General features: G+C 37.2%; 1 protein-coding gene across 2 annotated transcripts in view; it reads right to left on the reverse strand.

Moving 5' to 3' along the window:
- Window positions 1-21,992, reverse strand: part of LOC131030884 (CDK5RAP3-like protein) — a 148,863-nt gene that overhangs the window by 44,951 nt on the left and 81,920 nt on the right. For both annotated transcript variants that reach the window (XR_009102955.2, XM_057961842.2), the window contains exon 8: window positions 20,572-20,780. Coding sequence is in view for 1 of the 2 variants with exons in the window: in XM_057961842.2 (XP_057817825.2) it covers window positions 20,572-20,780 (209 nt within the window). In the remaining variant the exon portion in view is untranslated. The remainder of the gene's footprint in view (window positions 1-20,571; window positions 20,781-21,992) is intronic.

The following is a 21,992-nucleotide window of genomic DNA, read 5'->3' on the forward strand; positions in this document are numbered from 1 at the left end:
TCATATCACTCATATTCGCCAACATCTTGAACAATGAATAAAGCGTTAGAAAAAAGTTTTTGTTTCTGGTTCAGGCTAACTTCGCACGATAACTAAAAAAATCATCCAATTATCAAAAGTATGAACACATTTTTCTACATTGAGAAATTCTATCAAATCCTTCATTCAATCTAACAACTTGAAAATGAAATCTATTCTATGGAGAGCCAAGAAACCCTGCTCACTTGCAAAAGTAGACAAGATTCACCAACAATTGAACAATGAACTATGTCTTAGCACTTAAGAAGTATTATTATAACAATTTCTCAAAATTCTCCTCTTTACAAATGAGAGGAGGGGGCTTTATATAGGAACCCCATTACAAAGCAACGGCCCAAATTGATCCAAGATCAACGACCAAGATTAATAGAGAAAACCCTAATTAGGGTTACTTGCAAAAAAACTCCTTTCGGCCAATGGGAAAATTACAACACTTTGGATAACCAATGAGAAAATAGGAGCCACTTGTTGAGTCTAGTTCCTTGTATCTAAACATGTCTGACTTGGAACCCTTGGATTGGTTGATTGATGATTGGGATGCCACCTCAGCTTGTCGTGCGGATTTGATGTCCCATAGGCAATATCTCTTGATACTCAACATTGTTCCAATTGCATCATGTGATGAAGCATACTCGGAAATGATTAATTCTTTTGAAATTCCCTGCATTGGACTTGGAAGGTCGATGTAGAGCCTTTCATCCTTGGATGACTCAATCTTCTTGAATGTCTTGATGAAGTGTGAGTGTTGTCCTTCCATGCTCCGTGGAATCACCTTTCCAGCTGGTTCTTGTTTCATAGGCACTTTCCTAGAAGTCTCTTCCTTGAGTTGACATCAAGTACTTGAAAATATGAAAAATTTCTAAGGTAAACGAAATAAGCTTGATGTTATCTTGATAAATTTTGAAAGAATAACTCTGATTTTCTAATTAAACTTTGAAAATCAGACTGAGTATGGTCTGAGAAACAAAAATCAAAGTTAGAAAAACTAGGAATTTGTGAAATTTTCGCCTAACTTTGAACTTAGAATTGAAAATCAGATCTGGAAACTTCAAATCAGACTCAGAAAACTATGAAAATCTTGAAATTTAGTTTGATTTGAGCTTCTCGAGGTGAAAATCACATCAAAGAAGGCTCTGGAAATCAATATCAGACCTTATACACATTCTGGAAATCCAAAATCAGACTCAAAAAACTATGAAAATCTTGAAATTTAGTCTGATCAGACTTCAAAAGGGATTCTAAAACTTATAATCAGACTTAGAAAGGCCTAAAAAATATGAAACAAAGCCTGATTTCAAGGGTTTCTGCCTCTGAGACACAAAAGTAGCCCTACTCCATGGATGGAATTCGAAAATTTGATATGGAGAAGCCATGCATTGGTCTGATAACCAGAATTTAGAAAGAAAGAAGGAAATTTGGAGGCCAAAATCTCAGACTTTTGCCCTTGAATTGCTTCAAACCTGCAGGGAATGGAGAAGAATCTCAAAGAATGCTGATGATGAACCTTCGAATGCCTTGAATTCTCCTTAGAACTTCTTGAAACTTGCAATTACACCCTTAAATTGCCTAAAAAATCTTGGAAAGATGCCTTGGAAAGTTTGAGCTTCACAAGGATGAGAGAAAAGTGTGAATAGTGAAGTTGCCAAGGCCTATACTTATAAACAATTCAAATTTTTCCTTGCACTATTTTTTTTGTATTAATGAATTTTGGAGCTTCTTGCAATATCCTTCTAGAAGTTTTCTCCTTAGGCAAATTTAGCTTTGGGCAAGTTTTGTTTTTTTTTTTTTTAATCCACTTCTTCAATTCTCAACTTGGGCGAATTCTTATGAGTACTGCTTTATTTCACTTTAGCAATTTTAAGAGAAACTTGAATTTCCCAAAGTTAGGCGAATTCTTCTCAATACAAATTTTCTTTGCTTTATCCACCTCTTCTTGAATCTTTTCCCCCCTAGGCGAATTTGCTTTCATGCTAATTTTTTAAATAAAAATATTTGAATTTTCTCTTTGGGTAGGCGAATTATTTTTGGTGTTTCATTCCATGCATTTTTTGCTTTTGCCTAGTTCAAACTTCTCCTCTCTTAACACATCCTTTTTGTGCTTGCTTTAATTGCTTTTCCTCTTGCAAAACTTTCTAGCCAATAGCAGACTTTGTCATGCCTTTAGGAAGATTCCAATTGTGCTTGGGTGGACTTTGTAGTATCCTAGGGAATTTTCATTAGGCATGGCAGACTTCATGTGTGCCTTAGGAACATTTCAAGATGTCTTCACTTGGTAGGGCAAACTTTATAGGGCAAACTTTACCTAGGGTTTGGAACTTTTCCATACTCCAAATTTCAACCTTTTTCCTTCCAATTTGCCAACACTTAGTCACCTTTTCCCTCCTCTTCCTAAGGTGGACTTCATAGTACCTTAGGAAAGGTTCTCCATTAGGCATGGCGGACTTTGAGCATACTTTGGAAATTTTTCCACCTCATGCCAGTGGCGGACTTGGAATCTTGATAGGAATTTGTCATGATTGCAGCTACACTTAGACAAAATTCCAAACCTTTCTTCCACATTCAATCACCTTCATCTCCCTCTCTTGGGCGGATTTGCCATATATGTTTGGAAGAATTTGATCATGCCATGAACAAATGATTCTGGTGAATTCTTTGATTTTGGCTCCAAACTTACCTATTTCACCATGTTCTTCAACTTAGCTTCTGGACAAATCTTTTGGAACAAATTTCACACCTGGTGCCTTTTGGATGAATTCTTGACACCTCTTTTGGACCTGGAACCACCAAAACCCAAAAAGCAACTTTCTATAAAAGCAGGCTGAAAAAGAAGGTTCCAAGATTGGCCCCAAAATGCCAAAAAACAAAACTTTCTAAATTTAGAAAAAAGCAAATTTCCTAAAAAAGCAAGTTGTCAGAATTGACCCTGAGAAATTGTGATTTTACTCCTTCGACCTATCTGAGACCATCCGTAGCAATAAAACATTCTTTCAACCGTTCCTTCAATTTTCTACTCTGATGACTCCTCCAAATTTCACAAAACTTGACTCATTTGCAGAGGCTAGAGACCCAAGACAAACCCTAAAACGCTAAGACAACCCCAAAAAGCAAAAAACTAGGGGTTCCCCATTTGCAATGGGGCGATGTGTGAAAACGTCACAATATATCCCAAATTGAATATTTGAAGGTGCATCATCGGGATGTGCATCTGCTACCTCATGTTGAACATTTTCAGGTGTATTTTCAAAAATTTTGTTTGCTGTCCCAGCCTGTACGTTTGAAGAAGATTGTTGAACAGCACTTTCTTCTTCATCTCCTTGAGAGCTATCATCACCATTTTGCAACTTATCACATGTGTTAGTGTTCTCATGAACTTTTACACTAGCACTTTGAACAACCTTGTGTAATCTTTTGTTAAAACATCTATAGGCTTCACTTTTGGAAGAATATCCTAAGAAGATACCTTCATCAACCCTAGGTTCAAATTTCCCAAGCTTGTTTTCATCCCTCTTAATGTAACAAGGACTACCAAAAACTCTAAGATACTTAATTGAAGCAGCCTTACCTTTCCATAGTTTGTATGGTGTTTTGTTATGCTTTGCTCTAATCAGCCCTCTATTATGAATATAAACAGCAATATGGAATGCCTCTTTGATTCATCTTAGACTCATTCATCATACTACGAGCCATTTATTGGACTGATCCATTCTTCCTCTCAACAACACCATTTTGTTGAGGTGTCCTAGCAGCTAAGTACTATCTCTTTAACCTGTGGCTATCCAGCATTATATTTAGCATAGGTTACAAAAGAGTTTTCAAAAAAAATTCTAAGTGTCTCCTTCGTAACCCATGCTAAATATAATATTGGGTAGATGCTTCATGTTCTCTTTATACCATGTTTTTCACAAAAGTTTATGAATTCATTGGATGTGAACTCTCCTCCATTGTCAGAAAAATAAACATTTGATTTTCAGACCTTTCTCATTTTCAACTAAGGCTTTAAAAGCCTTGAACTTCTCAAGTGTCTTTGATTTATCCTTCAAAAATGTAACCAAATTCATATGTGAAAAATCATCAATTAAGATATAAAATACTTCTCACCTTGCAAACGTGTGATTCTTGTAGGTCCACACACATTAGTGTGAATCAGCTCAAGAGGTTTTGTGCTTGAATATTCCTTTGACATGAAGCTCTTCCTTGTTTGTTTTTCAAGCTGACACTCTTTACACACTGTGTCTGAAGGTTTAGTAAGCTGTCGCATACCTCTAACAACTTCCTTTCTGCTGATCTGAATAAGACTGTCAAATTTTATGTGTCCCAATCTCCTGTGCCATACCATGTTTCATCCAGCTAACTCAAACAACAATTTTCACTCTTGATATCATCAAGAATGTGCAAATTGTTAGCTGCCCTACTAGCATCAACAATGTGTTTACCATCTTTACTGGTTTCACAACAATCTGAATTAAAAATCAAGCTATGTCCTTGATCACACAACTGACTTGCACTTAACAAATTGTGTTTGAGACCTTCTACATATAAAACATTTTCAACTTTTGTCTCACCATCATTCAGAATAAGTGTGTCTTTACCTGCTACTTTTGTTGATGAGTTACCACCAAATCTCACCTTGCCTCCATTAGTCTTCTTGAGAGTCAAGAGCTTACTTTTATCTCCATGTGTCTAGAACAACCACTGTCAACATACCAAATATCTTTTTCGTTTTGTGCAAGAAAAATTGTTTGCACAATCAAAGATTCTACTGGGACTTGTTTCTCCTTTTTCCTCCAAACTTTGGTACTCCCCTTCGCTTTGTCCTTTGTATCAACCTTCTTTTAAATCTGCCATATCACTCTTACAAACTCTTGCAATATGACCAAAGTTATTATACTTATAACATATAACATTGTAATTCCTCAAAGGAGCAAAAGAGTTCCTATTCATAAGTCTCTAATCATTTCTTGCAAACACTCTACATTTGATTGCCTTGTGTCCAAAAGAATTGCAAGTATAGCAATAACCATAAAAGAAAGAATTGTTAAACTTGGTCATATGTGCTTGTTTTGAGATAGGAGGCCTTTTGAAAGCATTATTTTTAACTTTTGAAGGTGAATCCTTTGAGCTGTTATCATTGTTCTTTATTTGTAGACTTGAAATTTTGATCCTCTTCAAGGCCAACTCCGCCTTTATCAGTAGACTATTTTTGTGAACCTAAGATGTCATTAAAAGACAGAGAACTTTTTTAATTTATTTTCTCATGATTCAGTAGTGTTGAAGATTTCTCTAACATTCTGAATGAAACAATTTCAGCTTCAAGTCTCTCACAGTTTTCTTCTTTCAACATAAGCTAACTTTTGATTTCTTCTTCAATTTTTCTTGCTTCTTCAATCTGACTCTTCAAATCAACTATCATTTTTTTTGCATCCTCAAGGCTTGAAATTTCCTAGTTTTTTCTTCATTCCCTTCTTGTAACAGCAGCTTCAAGTTCTGATTTTTCTTTCTTAGCTTCTTGATTTCATTTAGAGCACTTATCAGCTCTTGTTCAATATCAACTTCTTTCTCTTCTTCATCAAAGTAGTCTTCTTCTTCTTGATTTTCAATGATTGTTTCTTCTAGGGCCATGAATTGAATCCCATCATTTAAGGACTCCTTATCACTATTATCTAATGAACAACTTACCTTAGAATAGAGACTCCTTTTGAAATTAAGAGTCTTCTTTTCCTCTCCCATGTATTTCTTTTTGTTGAACTTGGTAGCAGCTGTCCTCACTTTTCTCATATGGACATTTCACTACAAAATGTCCTACCTTGCCACAATTGAAACACTTGAAAGGCAGCTTGCCCTTATATTTACTAGAACCCTTCATTAACTTTCTTACAACTTAATATTATTAACCCAGCACGGAGGATACAAGTGCTGCAATTTGGTATGGATGAATTAAAATAATATAATCACACACACACACATACATATATATCACTAATATTCGTGCACTTAATTTATTAATTTTCTTCTAATGTTCATATATTTATAACTTATTCCCTTTGCATTCATGTACTTCATATTTTGTAACATGTTTTATGTATATTCATAATGAGAATAATGCTTGAGGATCGTGATGTATAATTTGTATGTTTTATCATTGTTTGCAATTGTGATAGAAGGAAGGGACACAATAGGGGTAACGGTGAGAGATTCCTCACTAGGCACAACGCCTCATAAAGATGGTCAAGGACCTGTTGATGTGTATTTTGTACACGACCAAACACAGAATAAAATACCCAGAGGTATCTTATCCTCTCGAGTAAAGTCTCCGAATGCTGAAGATATCGCAAAAAGGATCAATCGGAAGGACTTCAAGGTTCTGCTTTGTAGGATCTCTACTTGCGGATAAGCACCAGTGGTCGTTGTGTTTACTGTTTTTTCAAGGGGCATTACATACTTTCAAAGAAAGCTTGTTCGTGCAACTACCTTCCAAATGAGGAAACAGGATTCTCCTAATACTAACAGATTTTCAAAAAAAAATCAAAAGATAAAGGTTTCGAGGAAAAGATACTTAAACTAATCCTAAGAGTGACTTAATGAGGACTGGTCTTGATAAGATTTTACCAATTTCAGTATCGCCAAAGGATTACAACTCCACTGGAATTGGTGCGATCTTCTAAGGGGATTCAACGATTTTCAAATCACTAAGGAGATAGATACTATCAGGGAGATACATATCAATACTTCTAATGATGATTGAACTCTTAACCAATCTTAATGTTTCCAGTTGACCACACAAAGCGTTCTTACAATCAGTAAGAAGCTAGTGGTTTGGAATGTGAGTCTTATCGAAGATCAGGCATAACATTCGTCCTTCAAACTTAAAATTTAAATGCTATCTCTACTAAGAGTGATTCAAGAAGATAAACAACCATGAAAGTAGCCACAAGGATTGCAACAAAACACCATAACTTCAATATTTCATTGATCTCATAGCCAAATAAACAACAATTGTTCAACTTTCTCTCTTCACTACTCAATTCTTTGCTACTAACAAAATTAAACTTGCTTCTCTCCAACTTTCTAACTTTTCTAGCCTTTCTCTCCAACCCCTTAAAATGAAATGAGTGAGGGCTTATATAGCACTCTCAAATACAATGAACGGCCTAGATCAAAAGAAGATCGATAGCTAAGATTCTGACACCTAAACCCTAATTAGGGTTTGTTACAAAAAAGTCCCCATTTAGATAAACATTATCAATCCATAGCCAATAGGAATTGGCACAAATAACGAGGAGACATAGACCAATAGGAATTAAGTTGCCACATCATCTCATAACAACTTTTCATCTAGAACTTTGTTCCCCTTTCTATGCTCTTTTCTAGCATATTCAATGAATCTGGACGTGACCGCCTCAATCTCAGCAATGGGAATCTCAGGAAGATTCTTCATTAGTTCTTCCAAGTGAAGGACTTGATCAAAGGCAGTGAGAAGAGTTGTCTCCCATCCAAGCTCCACCTCTTTTGTTTTCTCGGTCAGGAACATAGTAGCATACATCTGATTTCGCTGCTCCTTGGTGACTGTGTTCTCCTCTTTGCAAAAGATGATCTTGATCTTGTCTTCCAATTCTTGGATGTCCACATCCGTCTCGATCTCCATTCTTCTGCCAAGGATCGTACACAATACCTCAAATACCTTGTCTTGAATAGGGTGGATAGTTCCCTCAACTTGGCTGCACCTGGAACTGATATCTTCGAAAAGAACTTCCTTTATCTAGAGCAAAGTTGACCACTGCAGAAGACTATGGGCTTCTCCACTCATTATCTTCTCTTGCGCTAGAATCTGTCTTGGAGTCCTTATCACTTGCAAGACCGGGATGACAACATCTCTAGTGTGAGCAAATGCATCCACAGTTACCAATAGATTATGGATGATCTCAAGAACTTGGATAGCACGGTGGACCGTCTTCATCATCCTTGTTGCAAATTCCATGGCCACCTTGTAAGATTCATCAATCCAAGAACTCATGAGTTGGACCAAGCTCTTTACCCTTTCCGCCTCATTTATTGATTCAAGAGGAAGTGCATGCAGAGGAGATATTGTTGGATCCTGTCGTCTCAAAGGTTGATTAAGCTGGCTAAAATAATTTCTCCAAGCACTGACCTCCTTTTCTAGTTTCTTATTCTTTTCCATTTCTTCTTTGAGTTTGTCATTAAGTGCTTTCAGTGAATCAGTTGCTTCTTCCATGGCTTGCACGGTGGTAAGTGGACCAAGATCAAATGTTTCCATATCGTATTCTTCTGCTAGAATCTCATCCTCATACTTGTCCACCACTGGTGTAGCTATCTGCACTTTTCTGGATCCTGTCTCATCTCTAATTACCTTTGACATCTTTGTGACCTTCTTTTCTATTTCTTCATGAGAATTTCCTATGAAGATTTCCAAGTCAAATACTTGTTCTTCCTCTTCGACCACAACTACCCTTGTCAACCTCTCTTTTAGCCAATCTGGAATGATAGATTTCCTTTCCCTCACTTGTATTTCTTTAGGCAGAGGTCTATCTTCCCTGAAAGGAGATGTTGCTTCATCATCATTCTTTTCTTCTTGTTGCTCATTAGCACCAACCTGGGGAGATTGACTCGATGAATGCTGAGGTGTCTGTCCTTTTCCTTGTTTATCATTCTGTACCATGGATTCCATAGACTCATCAATTTCATACACTATCTGCCTCTGATCTTCTCCTTGACTTGCTTCCTTTTCATGCCTAGAAGATGTGCTTGGTGGGCAATCAGGATTCATTTTTGGCTTTTTCTTGGAAGGCTCTCTCTTCTCAGGTCCTTCTTTCCTCTTTGAACCTTTGGAATGAGAAGTATTCTCACTCACACTTGCCTCTCCTTCTTCTGGTCTTGTTTCCAAGGTGAATGTCATAGATACATTCTGCTCCTTCAACTTTTGATGTTGTACGTCCACCCATCTGCGAGTGCAAGATAAAACAGGAGCCATCAAAGCTCTTAAGTCTAAAACCTCGGGCTCATTCCAATCTACCTTCACTTCTTTATCTTCCTTCTCATAGGATGATTGGAGGTATCTACCACTATCCTGGGCTTGATCGGCTACTCTATAAATTTTGCATTTCCTGATGAGATCCAAAGGTAACCTGGAATGCATCTTTCTTTTGACCTCTACATCATCCTGGACATTCATCCAAAAGTCTTCCACTTGAAACTCATGTTTGTACTTCTTCCCGACTGTCTCTTCTATATGACCATGAGGATCAAAATTCTCCCTTGAGGCAAAGGATGTGAATGAATATAGAGATAATTCCTTCTCCGTATCTTCCGTGGCCTGAGTATTAGGACATACTTCAACTGAGTTCCCTAGTAGGATTGGTACGGGAATTCCATTTCCATGCTTGTGTCTTGATGCCTTTGCATAAGCTGCCAACTGCCTAGTCACCTCAAGTAGTATTATCCTGTCTGTAGGATATCTCGGCAACATGTAGGGAGGTGAAGGACATCCATGAACTCTGATGTATGTGAATTTTGGAAACTGAATGAACCATGCACCATGCTTCTTCACGAGCTCCTGCGCATCCAGAGACAGTCGATTGTGAATCTCTCCTTGCAATGTCCTGGTGATATACATCATGAAGGTGTCATTGACTAGCTTGTAGTCACTCCTTGGCGGATGATGCAGTTGAACATAAGAATCACAAACTCTTATTTCTCTAGGTCCTCTTCCAACAACTCCTCTGTGAGGTAGTCCTGCATACTCAAAACCTCTGATCAAGGCATATATAACATATGAACTCATGTGAAATGACTTGGTAGGCTTTAGTCTTCTCAACTGCACGTCCAGGCTGTTGCTAATGATTCTAGCCCAATTGAGCATTCCCTTTCCTTGGACGATCAGTTGTATGAAGAAGAACATCCACTTGTCGAAGAAGAAAGCTTGAGAGGCACCCGTGACCCGATTGAGCAAGGTTATCAAGTCCTTGAATTCTTCTTTGAAGTCGATTCTGTGCGGTGTATTGGGAATCTTGTTCAGGTGAGGTCTGCTCTTGAGTAGCCAATTCTTGTTAATGAAGTTCAAGCAAGAATCAGGATCATCCTCATAGATAGACCTAGCTCCTTCTAGACTTTTGTAGATCATGTCTCTATGTTCCGGGAGATGAAAGGCTTCACTTATAGCTTCCTCCGAAAGATAGGCTAAGATAGTTCCATCCTCGGCTACACTCGATCATCAACTCATGACACTTGACTGCGGGAGAGAAACCTGCAGCCTTGATGATGCCACTCTCAATTATCTTCTTTGCAACAGGTGACGGCTTGCCGATGTAGGGCGCTTCCCGAAACTTCTTCACATTGAAGTTTCCTAGATTGGTGTCTCCGATATTGCTCCACTTGGACACGATCCTGGTCTCCAATTCATCATCTCTCTGATCCTCCTTGATGAGAGCCTGTCGGGTAGTGGATCCTCCAGCCTTGGGGGTCGTCATTCGATACCTACACAAAAGCTTAAAGTTAGGATTTGAGCATAATACCTTAAGGTATGGGATTTAAGTCCTTTCAAGGAAATAACTAAATATTAATTTGAAAATAATGTGATAAATCCTAGAATTATGAATTTTCAAATTAATATTAATTGAGAATTGAAATCAGATTGTACAAGACTTAGACTTTCAAAGGATTGCTATGAAAAATCAAACTAAATCTTGAATAAGCTTTCAGAAAACTGATTATACATACCTCTTCCTTGACTTTAAGCTATCAACCTTGAAAAATGAATGAAGGAAGAATGAGAATTTGCTGGACAAAGATGTTTGATCTGAATTTCTGGTCCTCTCTTTGAATGAATTAACCTTCAATCAGCCTTCAATCTGGAAATTATCTTCCAATCAGCTTCTCAATCAGAAATTCGCCTTCAACTAGTCTTCAAATATCTTCCAAAATCGGGAAATTATCCTCCAACCTGCTCAATTTCGCACCTCCAAATCTGCTCTTCAAGTTTGCACAAGGGAAAATGAATGAATGATTTAAAATTGTCAAAACACACCTCCCTTATATAGGGCGCTCACCTTGCTTTGCCTCAAGGCCGACTTGGTAAAGGCTTAAATAAATTGAAAAAACTCCTCCACAAGCATGGCCGACTTGTTTGCAAAGTCACAATAATGAATTTTGAGCGCTCAAATATGATTTTTTAATTTTTTTTATATTGATTTCAAAGCTAAGGGTGTATTTTTTATTTATTTTAAGGCTTAGGAAATTAATTAATCAATTAATAAGTGCCTTAATTCATGCGAATTTGTCTTAGTCTCCCAAATGTGTTTGATTGGCAAATTTAATGGAAAGATTAAGGCTAGCTTAGCGAATGCTAAAAATTGACCAAGGCTTGATGAAGGCTCATTCTCCATAAGCACTAAAATGTTCAAAGCGTGATGGAGGCTTAAATTATTTCAAGGCTTATTTGAACTTTCATCTAGGCTTGTTCACTTCATTAATCAAAATCCACATAACCTAGACTTGCCATCTTTCATGTTCTTGTCATCATGATCTTGCAATTTGCTTCTAACAAAGGTGAATAATAGGTGTCCTCAAGAATTTCGCCCTGGACCCTTTGGAAGGGTCAGGAGCGATTTTCTTGATTAGGCCTCAGTTACCCCATTTTCTTCACTTCAAAATCCTCCGGAAGGCGAGCATACGCTTGTTTTGGCCTAACAAATCCTAGGATTTCAATTTTTTAGCCTTTCACATGGGTAAATTAGGTAAAAATGGGAATTTCGCTCTGGACCCTTTGGAAGGGTCAAGAGCGAAATTCACTTTTTAGGTCACAACTCACCTAATTTTGATCAACAACCTTCTTCAAGGCAATCTCCAAGGTCCATTCATCTCGACCACTGACTTGGCTCAACACTATTTTGGAGGAAACATTGCATTTTGGGAATTTCGCTCTGGACCCTTTGGAAGGGTTAGGAGCAAAATTCACCCTTTAGGCCTAATTTTCAATCTCCTTCACTTCAACTCATCTAGACTCCTTCATTTTGAATCCATTTCTCAACTTGCCAGTATTGGTTTGATCCTCACAAGACCCAAAAGGTCAAATCTGCTCAAAAACCTTGCCAGGGACAGGACCTGTCTAGAATTTCGCTCTGGACCCTATGGAAGGGTCAGGAGCGAAATTCCAATTTTAGCTCAAAATATGCATCTTTGGTGGTCAAAAATCTTTCCAAGGAATTTCAAATAGCCTCTTTCATCTTTGTTTAGGCCTGACGTCACTCAAGTTTTGAAGGAAAAGGTGGTTTTAGGGTTTTTCGCTCTGGACCCTTTGGAAGGGTCAGGAGCGAATTTCTTGTTTGTAGCTCACTTCTCTATTATTTCATCTTGAATTCACCTCACAAGGCAAGGAAACACTTCTCTTCTCTCATCCAACTCCAGTTTGACTTGATTTTGCAAGGAGAAAAAGGTGATTGAAGAATTTTCACCCTGGACCCTTTGGAAGGGTCAAGAGCGAATTTCTTCCTCTAGCCTAAAATCATCATTTCTGGAGACAACAATCAACTCAAGGACAATCTCAAGGGCATCTTTCACCTTGGACTAGGCATGGTTTAGCATAAATTTGAAAGGAATATGTAGATTTTAGGATTTTCGCTATGGACCCTTTGGAAGGGTAAGGAGCGAAAATCTTGTTTTAGGGTTATTTCCTCATCCTTTCAACTCCAAATCACCTCCAAGATTTAGAACACCTTGCCTCACTCCTCTCTAGGCCATAAAAATCAAAATTTTACCTTGCCTTGCAAAAAAAATAGGTGGAATTGGGATTTTCGCTCTGGACCCATTGGAAGGGTCAGGAGCGAAAATCTTGATTTGAGCTTACGCCCTCATCATTTGTCCTCAATCAACTTCAACAGGGCAAGAACACCTTTCCTCATGCACATCCAAACCATAAAGAGTGAAAGTTGACTTGATTTTGTAAAGAAAACAAGGTGATTTTAAGATTTTCGCTCTAGACCCTTTGGAAGGGTCAGGAGCGAAAATCACTTTTTAGGCTCAATTCCTTCATCTTAAATGCTTTTTAGCAACTTAAAGTCACTCTCAAGAGCAACTCCTCCTTGATTTTACCTTAGGCACAAAATTGATAGCAAATAGAGGTTTTGAGAAAATTCGCTCTGGACCCTTTGGAAGGGTCGGGAGCGAAAATCTCATTCTTGACCAAAATCATCATTCTTTCAACTTGAAACTTCATTGCAAGGTAGAATCTCATCTTTCATCGCCCTAGGAACAACGTTTTAAGCCCAGGAAAGGTCAAAAGGGTAGGTTTGTAAGGAATTTCGCTCTAGACCCTTTGGAAGGGTCAGGAGCGAAATTTCCTTTCCTGGCTAAAATCCTTCATTTTCATAGCTACCAAACACTCTTAAAGGCAAGGTCAAGTTCATTCTCCTTCTCATTATGCCTTGGACATCAAATTTTAGCCAAACAAGGAAAGAAATGCATCTTAGAGAGATTTTCGCTCTGGACCCTTTGGAAGGGTCAGGAGCAAAAATCTTGACTTGGGCTAGATTTTTCATTTCTCCATTTCAAAACAACCCCAAGAGGCAAAGACAAGCTACTTCACTTCCATCCACATCATAAAAAACCAAGGACTTGACCTCCTTCAATGTAAAAATAAGAGTTTTAGGAATTTCGCTTTGGACCCTTTGGAAGGGTCAGGAGCGAAATTCACCCTTTTGGTCCAAAATCCTTCACACTTCAATGCTTCCAAACATTCCAAAGGCTACAAGATGTCCATCCTTCCTTTCAAGATACCCTGCAAATCAAAATTTAGTCAAACTTAGGAGGAAATGAGCTTTAAGAGGATTTTCGCTCTAGACCCTTTGGAAGGGTCAGGAGCGAAAATCTCATTCTAGGCTAGATTACTCACTTTTCAAACTTCAAACCACCTTAAGAGGCAAAATTAGATCATTTTCCACCTTACGAACAAGGTTTCAAGTCCATTCAAGGCGACAAATGAGGTTTATGATGAATTTCGTTCTGGACCCTTTGGAAGGGTCAGGAGCGAAATTCTCCTTTAGGCCTTGCTCTTCAAAAATCCATCAACTCCATCTCAAGGCAAGATCAAACCAATTCATCTTCAAACATGCCCTAGAAACCAACACTTAGCCAAAATTGGGAAGGAAATGTGGGCTACAAAGATTTTCGCTCTGGACCCTTTGGAAGGGTCAGGAGCGAAAATCATGATTTGGGCTTGACTCTTGACCTTTTCAACTCCAATTCTCTTTGAGAGGCAAACATAGATCCTTCTTCATGCATCTCCATCAAGATCCTGACTTTAGCCAAGGGAAAAATGAGAGTTTTCAAGAATTTTGCTCTGGACCCTCTAGAAGGGTCAGGAGCGAAATTCATCTTCTTGACCAAAATCCTTCATCTCATCTATCATCAATCACTCCCCAAGGCTAGAACGTATCAAATTGCCCTTACTATGCCTAAGGAAACTATGATCCTAGCCTTGACAAGTGAGAATTTGATGTTTAAGGGGATTTTCGCTCTGGACCCTTTGGAAGGGTCAGGAGCGAAATCCCTATTCTTGGCTAGTTTCTCACCTTGTTTATCTCATTTTCTTCCCAATTTGATCAAATCATCTTCCTCCTTTCATAATCAAGACAATCCCTCATCCAACTTGGTCTAAACAAGGTCCAACTAGGTTTTCAGGGCCAAAGGGAGGCAAGAAAGGAAGATTTCGCTCTGGACCCTTTGGAAGGGTCAGGAGCGAAAATCTCCTCCCAGGCTGGCTTTCATCATTTCAACATCTAAAAACTCTTCTTCAAGGTGAAACATGTATCAATTTTCCCAATTATGCCTCAAAAGTCAACAACCATGGTCATATCTTTCCAAAACTCCTTCAATCATCATCAAGTGCATTTGTTCATCAGTTTCTAAAATCACCACTTCCATCTTTCTCTGACCACCGACTCTGCTCAACCGACTCAGACCTGGAGGAAAACAGGACTCTAACAAGAAAACGATCAATCCAGACCTACCCTGTCTTGAGACCTATCATCCTATCCATCTTCATTCCCCAGAAAGGAAAAGATCCACTAAGGCAAACCCAGGGCTCCAGGCAGACAACTAAGGACTTCCCAAAAACCAGGCTGGACTCAACTTGAAAGAGACCCTAAGATGAGCTCTCAGAGAAAAACCCTAATCTAGCCAGCCCAAGCGACCACTCACTCACTCCAAACCTAGCAAGCAAAGAGAAAACCTAACTAAGGGAAAGCAAAAAACCCAAGAAAAAGAGGGGGTCCCCATTTTGATGGAGCGATGTGTGAAATGGTCACAACAGGACCATTGGTCAAGGACCATTGGTCAAGGACCATTGGTTAAGGACCACGGGGCCACCTCACGATGATGGTTAAGGAGCATCGGTTAAGGACCACATGAGGCCAAGGAGGATAAGGTCCTAACCTTGGGCCTAGGGTTGAGGGTCAAACGCACCCTATTGTAGCTTCCCTACTATCTCCACATGGATCAATTGTTGAAATGAATAAGAGGTGAGAGGTTGATATGATGGAGGGGAACGGTGTAAAGCCCTCACTAGGTACGCTACCTCATGACGATGGTTGAGGACCATCAGTTAAGGACCACATGAGGCCACAGAGGATAATGTCTTGATGTTGGGCCTAAGGTAGAGGATACTTGGGGCACCTTATCATGTCTTCCAATTCAACCCTCGTTATGGTTGAGTTTCCATGTAATTGTTGATATGGGTTGTATAGATCAATATATACATATCCTAGCCCTAGAACTGGATGCATTTCATGAGTTACATCTATATTGTTGTTTAATTGCATTGTGGGTTTTAAAAAATAGGCTTATCTCATCTTATTCTTAAATGAAGATTATATCCCTAACTATGTTTGTGCTTGTTTCATTCTGGATTTGTGAATTTATGACAAAAACTAGGGCATTTACAAAAAGGGACATTGCATTGAATGACCCAAAAGTTATGATGACTAACATTACATCTTTGCAGAGTCAAAACGATTCAGTTTACACGGCAACTATAACGTACTCCATCATGCGCCACATGTCTGACTTCTGAGAAAAACATTACCAAAACTAAAGCCGCTGACCTTAGAGTAGGTGAAAAAATTAATGAAATTTTGTTCAAAGAACAAAATGCCAAACATAAATACGATGAAGAAAGCTCACCATATTTAAACTTCATAACAATAGTTCCTTTGAATATTCATCAGATGACATGGCAAAGAAAAGACAAGTAGGCAGCTGACATAGACAAGCAACCAGCTTAAGCTAACAGCCAACCAGCTTAGGCACACACACAAGTTGCTCAACCAGACAAGCAGGTAGCTGAAACACATAGACAAGTAGCTTTAGTAGACGCCCAAGTAGCTCAAGTAGACACCCAAGCAGCTCAAGCAAGAATTGATGAATAACCAGTAGCTTAAAGATATTCCATTCCAATTCTCTTTTCAAAACACAACCTTTGACATCAATGACAAAATCTGCAACATCCTATATAATGAATTTTATTATTTCCTTATTTATATTTGAATGCTCACAATTGCATAGAATGGTCATAAAGCTTTATCCGGAATCCTATTTGTATGGGCCCAACCATAGGACCACCATGGTTCGAGTACATAATTGCAACAAAGATCTTATGATCACAAAACTATATATATATACAGCCGTACACAAACATACTGTACCCAAGAGAAAAATTTGCCGTATTGGCATACTAGAATCCCATTCCCATACCCAAACCCGTACCATAAGTGGCAACTAAGGAATTAAATAATCTCACCTAGAAAAATTATGCAATATGCAGCCCTGATTTTTTTTAAATGTTTGCAAGTTTTTGGAAACCAAGTATTTGCTGTTTACTGATTGTTTGTTTCAGATTTCATTTATCACATCGAATGCATTCTTGACATACATTTGCATTGAAAGAAACAGAAAACCAATATGCTCAAATAACAAGCTTATCATTAAACTTTGAATCAAAACATATAAGCTGGAAAATGGTGTAATACAATAACCAGACCTGGAAATAAACTTTTTGGATGATTTTCAATAGATGAACAGCAGGTCAACCAGCGTATAAGTTTGCTCCAAAGCACCAAAATGCATAAGAACTTCTTCAAACTCACTCCAAACATCTTCCAACTACTGGAGACTCTTCTCCAAACCCAAACGCCTCATTAAAGAAGGAAACGCAATCACGAAAAATGCAGATTTGAGTTTTCAATTTCCCATATGCCAAAGAAGGAAATGGCATCCATGGCTAGAGGGTTGATTTGCATTTAAAAATCGTATCTTCACAAAACATAGCAAAGGACATGTTGATTTGAGTCACCCAAATGCTAGGAACCCAATTCTCTAGTACCCAGAATGATATAAAATTTAACCAGGGAGGTACGTGCAAAAATATGAATTTCTGTATCTCTGAAAATGAAGTACAGCACTGAGAATTTGCATTCACAACACCACAAAAATCGAACAGCACTCTCAAAAAGTTAAAATCACACCAAAACATGTAAACCCACATCAAAATACTTTGAAAACCTTCATTATCTTCAAAACCCAAACACCAAACTGCAAGCCAACACTACAAATCTCTATCTGTAAACTCCAACCAGCTAGGGTGCATATTTCACCACCGAAACCAGCACCATTAAAGAGGGTTTTTGTCTTCAACCAGCAACAGGAGAACTCTCTGAATTCATTACAACAGCATCTCTGTAAGTTGTCAATTTCAAAATACTCAAATGAGAGCCAAAACTCATATTTATAGAGTGGAGGAAAAAGTTAGGGCAACAACAATTTGAATTCAAAATATTTTTTCTCATTTAATCTTTTAAAACCCTTTTAATCTTCCTCTCACCTTGGTGTCTACTTTTGGGGCCATAAAATAAGCTTTAACAACTTTAGTCTTGGCCCCTTTCCTAGGCACGTTATCACTTAAGTTATAAAGTTACTTTTAAAAGAAAAAACATTTAAGCGAAATAATAAAATATAATCCCCCTGGCCTTAGAAAACTCACCAAAGCCTGAAAGTGAAAACACGTCACTCTGAAGCTGAGACCAAGTGCCCAGAATAGCACTTACTAAAATAGCATATGCTAAAAATAGAAACTCTGCAGGAACACAATGAAATCGCTGGCTCAAGCTCTCCATAGAACACTAAGTCCCCTAACCAACTCCGCTAAACCTATGGAAATCTCAGAAATAGGCTAACAGGAAACCAAACTGACTAGGTGCAAGAAGGGGACATTACAAAATAACCTAGACTAAGTAAACTTAACATTAGAGAAGTAAATACATGTTTCAAAAGGTTTCTGATGATGATCCCAATTACTGCCCTTGACAATGCAGATAAACATTTTTAATTTGTTAGTTTGATTTTCAACGTTCAATTTTTCACTTTAAGACTGTTGATAATGAATCCATGAATCATTATCGCAGTGCAATTTATTTTCAATCCATAGGGTCATTCATATAAATATACTACTTGTTTTTTAATTTTTAGCCCTTTGTATTGTAAAAAAGCCATTCAATGTTGAAAACTTGAATCCTTAATTAATAATATTATTAATTTTCAGATTCTTCCAGTTTGTTTACAATATATATTTTTCTCTTGTTTAAATTGTACTTTTATGTTTTTGGAATTTCATTTTCAAATATTTTGTATTTTATATTTTTGGGATTTCATTTTCAAATATTTTGTATAAATCCAACATCTCCAAAATCTAGGAATTCTTTTTCATTCGAAAGAACACAACCTCTTGTCTCAGAAACTCTTAACAAACATTGGTTTTATCAAGCATTCCATCTATTATGAGATTCAAGAGAGAGATATTATCATCTTTTAAAAGATTCCAGGAATTCTATGGGTGTGTTCTATAACACCAACCAAACTTGCTTTCTTTTTCACAAAGATAGTGGCATTCAAACAGTAGCTTTCAGAAAGCTCCCAGAAGCCTGAGAGGTTAAATACATGTTTTTTTAATTTTATTTTCCATTAGCATCAAGCTAATGTTGGAATTGGCAAAAACAATGTTTGACCAACCAAATAACTGTCCAACACCAGGACTGCTAAGTTCTGTGCATTTATTTTTTCGATCCAATAGTTGGCACTTGGTGCTCATTATTTTTTTTCTCTTTCAACATATCTAAAACCCCAGATATTAGGAGAATCACTTCTCTCATGCCTCTGAAGATTGCCATTTTCTCTCTCTGTCACTCTCCACTCTCTCAACACTAAGGTAAGTCCTCTATGATCTAGTTTTCCATGGGCTAGCAATCAGCTAAAGAAATTCCCATGATGATTTCCTAAATTCAAAGCAGACCAAAAGACAGAAAACGCTAGGTGCAGTCTCAAATGGATGTGCCTTCTTAGCTTTCTGGAATTCTAAGTTTGGAAATGTACCTGGCAATTATTTGTTTCCCTATTTTCCTTATTATATACAACATGATAACCACCATTCACAAAACTTCTTCAGAGTTAATGGACCTTTATTGACATCTAACTAGTCTACAAAGAATTGTACTTCTAATGTGGTCCTCATTTTATAAAGCCTTGTCCTCTAGAGTCAAATTAGTCAATCAATTGGAGTCATAATTGTAATTTTTACTATCTTCCCATTACAGTTCCAGCCCATCTAATTCATAAGAATGTTAAAAATAATAGGTAAGAATGCAAATTGCCAGGAAGCATTGACATTTGGAGGTTTCAGATTAGATTTTCTAAACCAAGGATGGCAAATGCTTTCTAATATATAAAGTAAAAGAAACATCATGATCAGATTAGAATTTTGAGAATATAAGAACATCACAAATGTGATATGCACTCAAATACCAGAATGACTGACATAATTCAAGGAATGTTAAATGACCACCAATTGAAGTATAAAATGAGTGCGTTACAGACACCCAATTAGAGCTGCTGGAATCAATGTCTGATATGCTATTTTCATTGCTAAAGAAGAATTAATAACTAAAAGTTGATCTTCCCAATATTTTTATTTGTATAAAGGAAAGGAAAGATTATTCTGCATGAAATGAATCTAGATGCATATCATGGTTTTTAAGTCAGGATAATACATATGAAAGTGTACTGTTGTCTACAGCCAAAGGTACACCACATAGAGGTAGGATAGCATATGATATCACTGTCTATCCTAGAATTATTTAATCTATTAAAAGTATGTAATATTAATGGAATTTTTTAGAAAACCCCAAAGATTAGCTTAAGATCTCTGTAGACTTCAAAAAGAAACTCACGATTCAAATTGGATAATGGCATGAAAGGTTTAAGTACATCATTAAATGTCTGAGTACCAAGTTGGATCTGTAGCATGGAAAATCACTGCATTTACAATTAATTACATGACTTACTGTTTTATTTTTGCTATTATTTCTTTAGTACTGTTACTTTGAAAAAAAAATCAAAATAGTAAACCCAAAAGTGCAATAAAATCTGTAGAATAAAAAACTGAAAACTCACAACAGTGGGTGCATAAACAAATTTTACCTTTTTGAATTGAGAATCATTATTAAGTCACGGGTCTTCCTATTTGTAAGCAATGAAGTGGCCCGTGAAAGATCAGATAACATAGCACAAAGAGAATCATGACCATATTGTTGCAAAGCTGAAGGAGCTACCGCTTGAACTTGGTGTTGTAAAGATGATGTTTCTTCATTTTTCATCTCCAGTATACTTATATTCAAAAATGCTTTCAACTAAAGACAACAATCCAACAAAATCTAGAATCATTAAAGGGGCTCATTCATACAAACGTAGACAGTGATAAGCTAATAGAATTTAAACTGCATTCTCAAATTCATGAATTAAATAGCTAAAATCATCTATGGACTATAATATACAGGTAGGAATTTCATAAGAAAAAAATCAAGTATTAGTAATAGTGCAGCATTATTTTAAGGAACATGAAATTAAAACCAACAACATTCCATCCTAACGGATATGATAGCAACAACTTGTGAACAAATGAACATGGTAACAAATTTGGGATAAGATAAGACATGCATATGGATCCAAATACAATATATATACAAGATAGAAGACATCTTTGAAGCTGTATGTTATAATGTCTCCAAAGGTCAATAGGTAGTAAATATCTATCAGTAAACAGTTAATCTAGGGGTAGGAAGAATCAATCTCTTAAATCAAAACATGGCATCATTTCATAGAGGAGGAAGTATGAGTTGAGTAGGAAACAGAAATCATCAAAAAAATATTACTTAGTGAAATAGGTAAATGTAATGCCTAGCCATCCAATGCATTTGGTTATGAAATATTGAAGTTATTGATAGTCAACATTGTCCGTGACTCTGCTCTGTAATTTTTGAGAATTTTTCAAATCGTTACACTGTGTTCCACGGCTGAATTTATTGATCTCAAAGATATCCCTGACAAAATAATCCTTATCTAGCTAGTCTTTTGCTAAAGAAAGCATGCATGAGACAAACTTCTTTTTGCAATGTGTAATGTCCAAAATACTCCCTGAACCTACATCCAAGCATCCTGACCCCTTATTTTGCCAATCAATAAAAACAGAAATAACCTGCAAGGCCGTCCACACTATTTTAAATGGATTTGAAACCAAAATGGTTAAAGTCATAGCATCACCAATTATGTCACAAAGCTTAAATTGGCCCATTATGGTCTAAATGTATTTGACAGCTAGAATTTAAAGATGGAAAAGAATTTGATATGGTACATCAACTTCCACTTCTCTCAAAAATCATTTTCCAGTAAGAAAGATACCTCCAGCCCTTATGTCGGTTATTTCGAAAGCCCCCATGATCCCTTAATATTGCACAAATATCCCAGGCCACCAAAGAAATAATTTTCATCCCACCTACTTTGACCTAAATAAAGCTGATGACTACCTTATCCTATGTCTTATAAGTCAAATGCGACGATAAAAG

The sequence above is a fragment of the Cryptomeria japonica genome, chromosome 4, assembly GCF_030272615.1.
Source record: "Cryptomeria japonica chromosome 4, Sugi_1.0, whole genome shotgun sequence".
Lineage (NCBI taxonomy): Eukaryota > Viridiplantae > Streptophyta > Pinopsida > Cupressales > Cupressaceae > Cryptomeria > Cryptomeria japonica.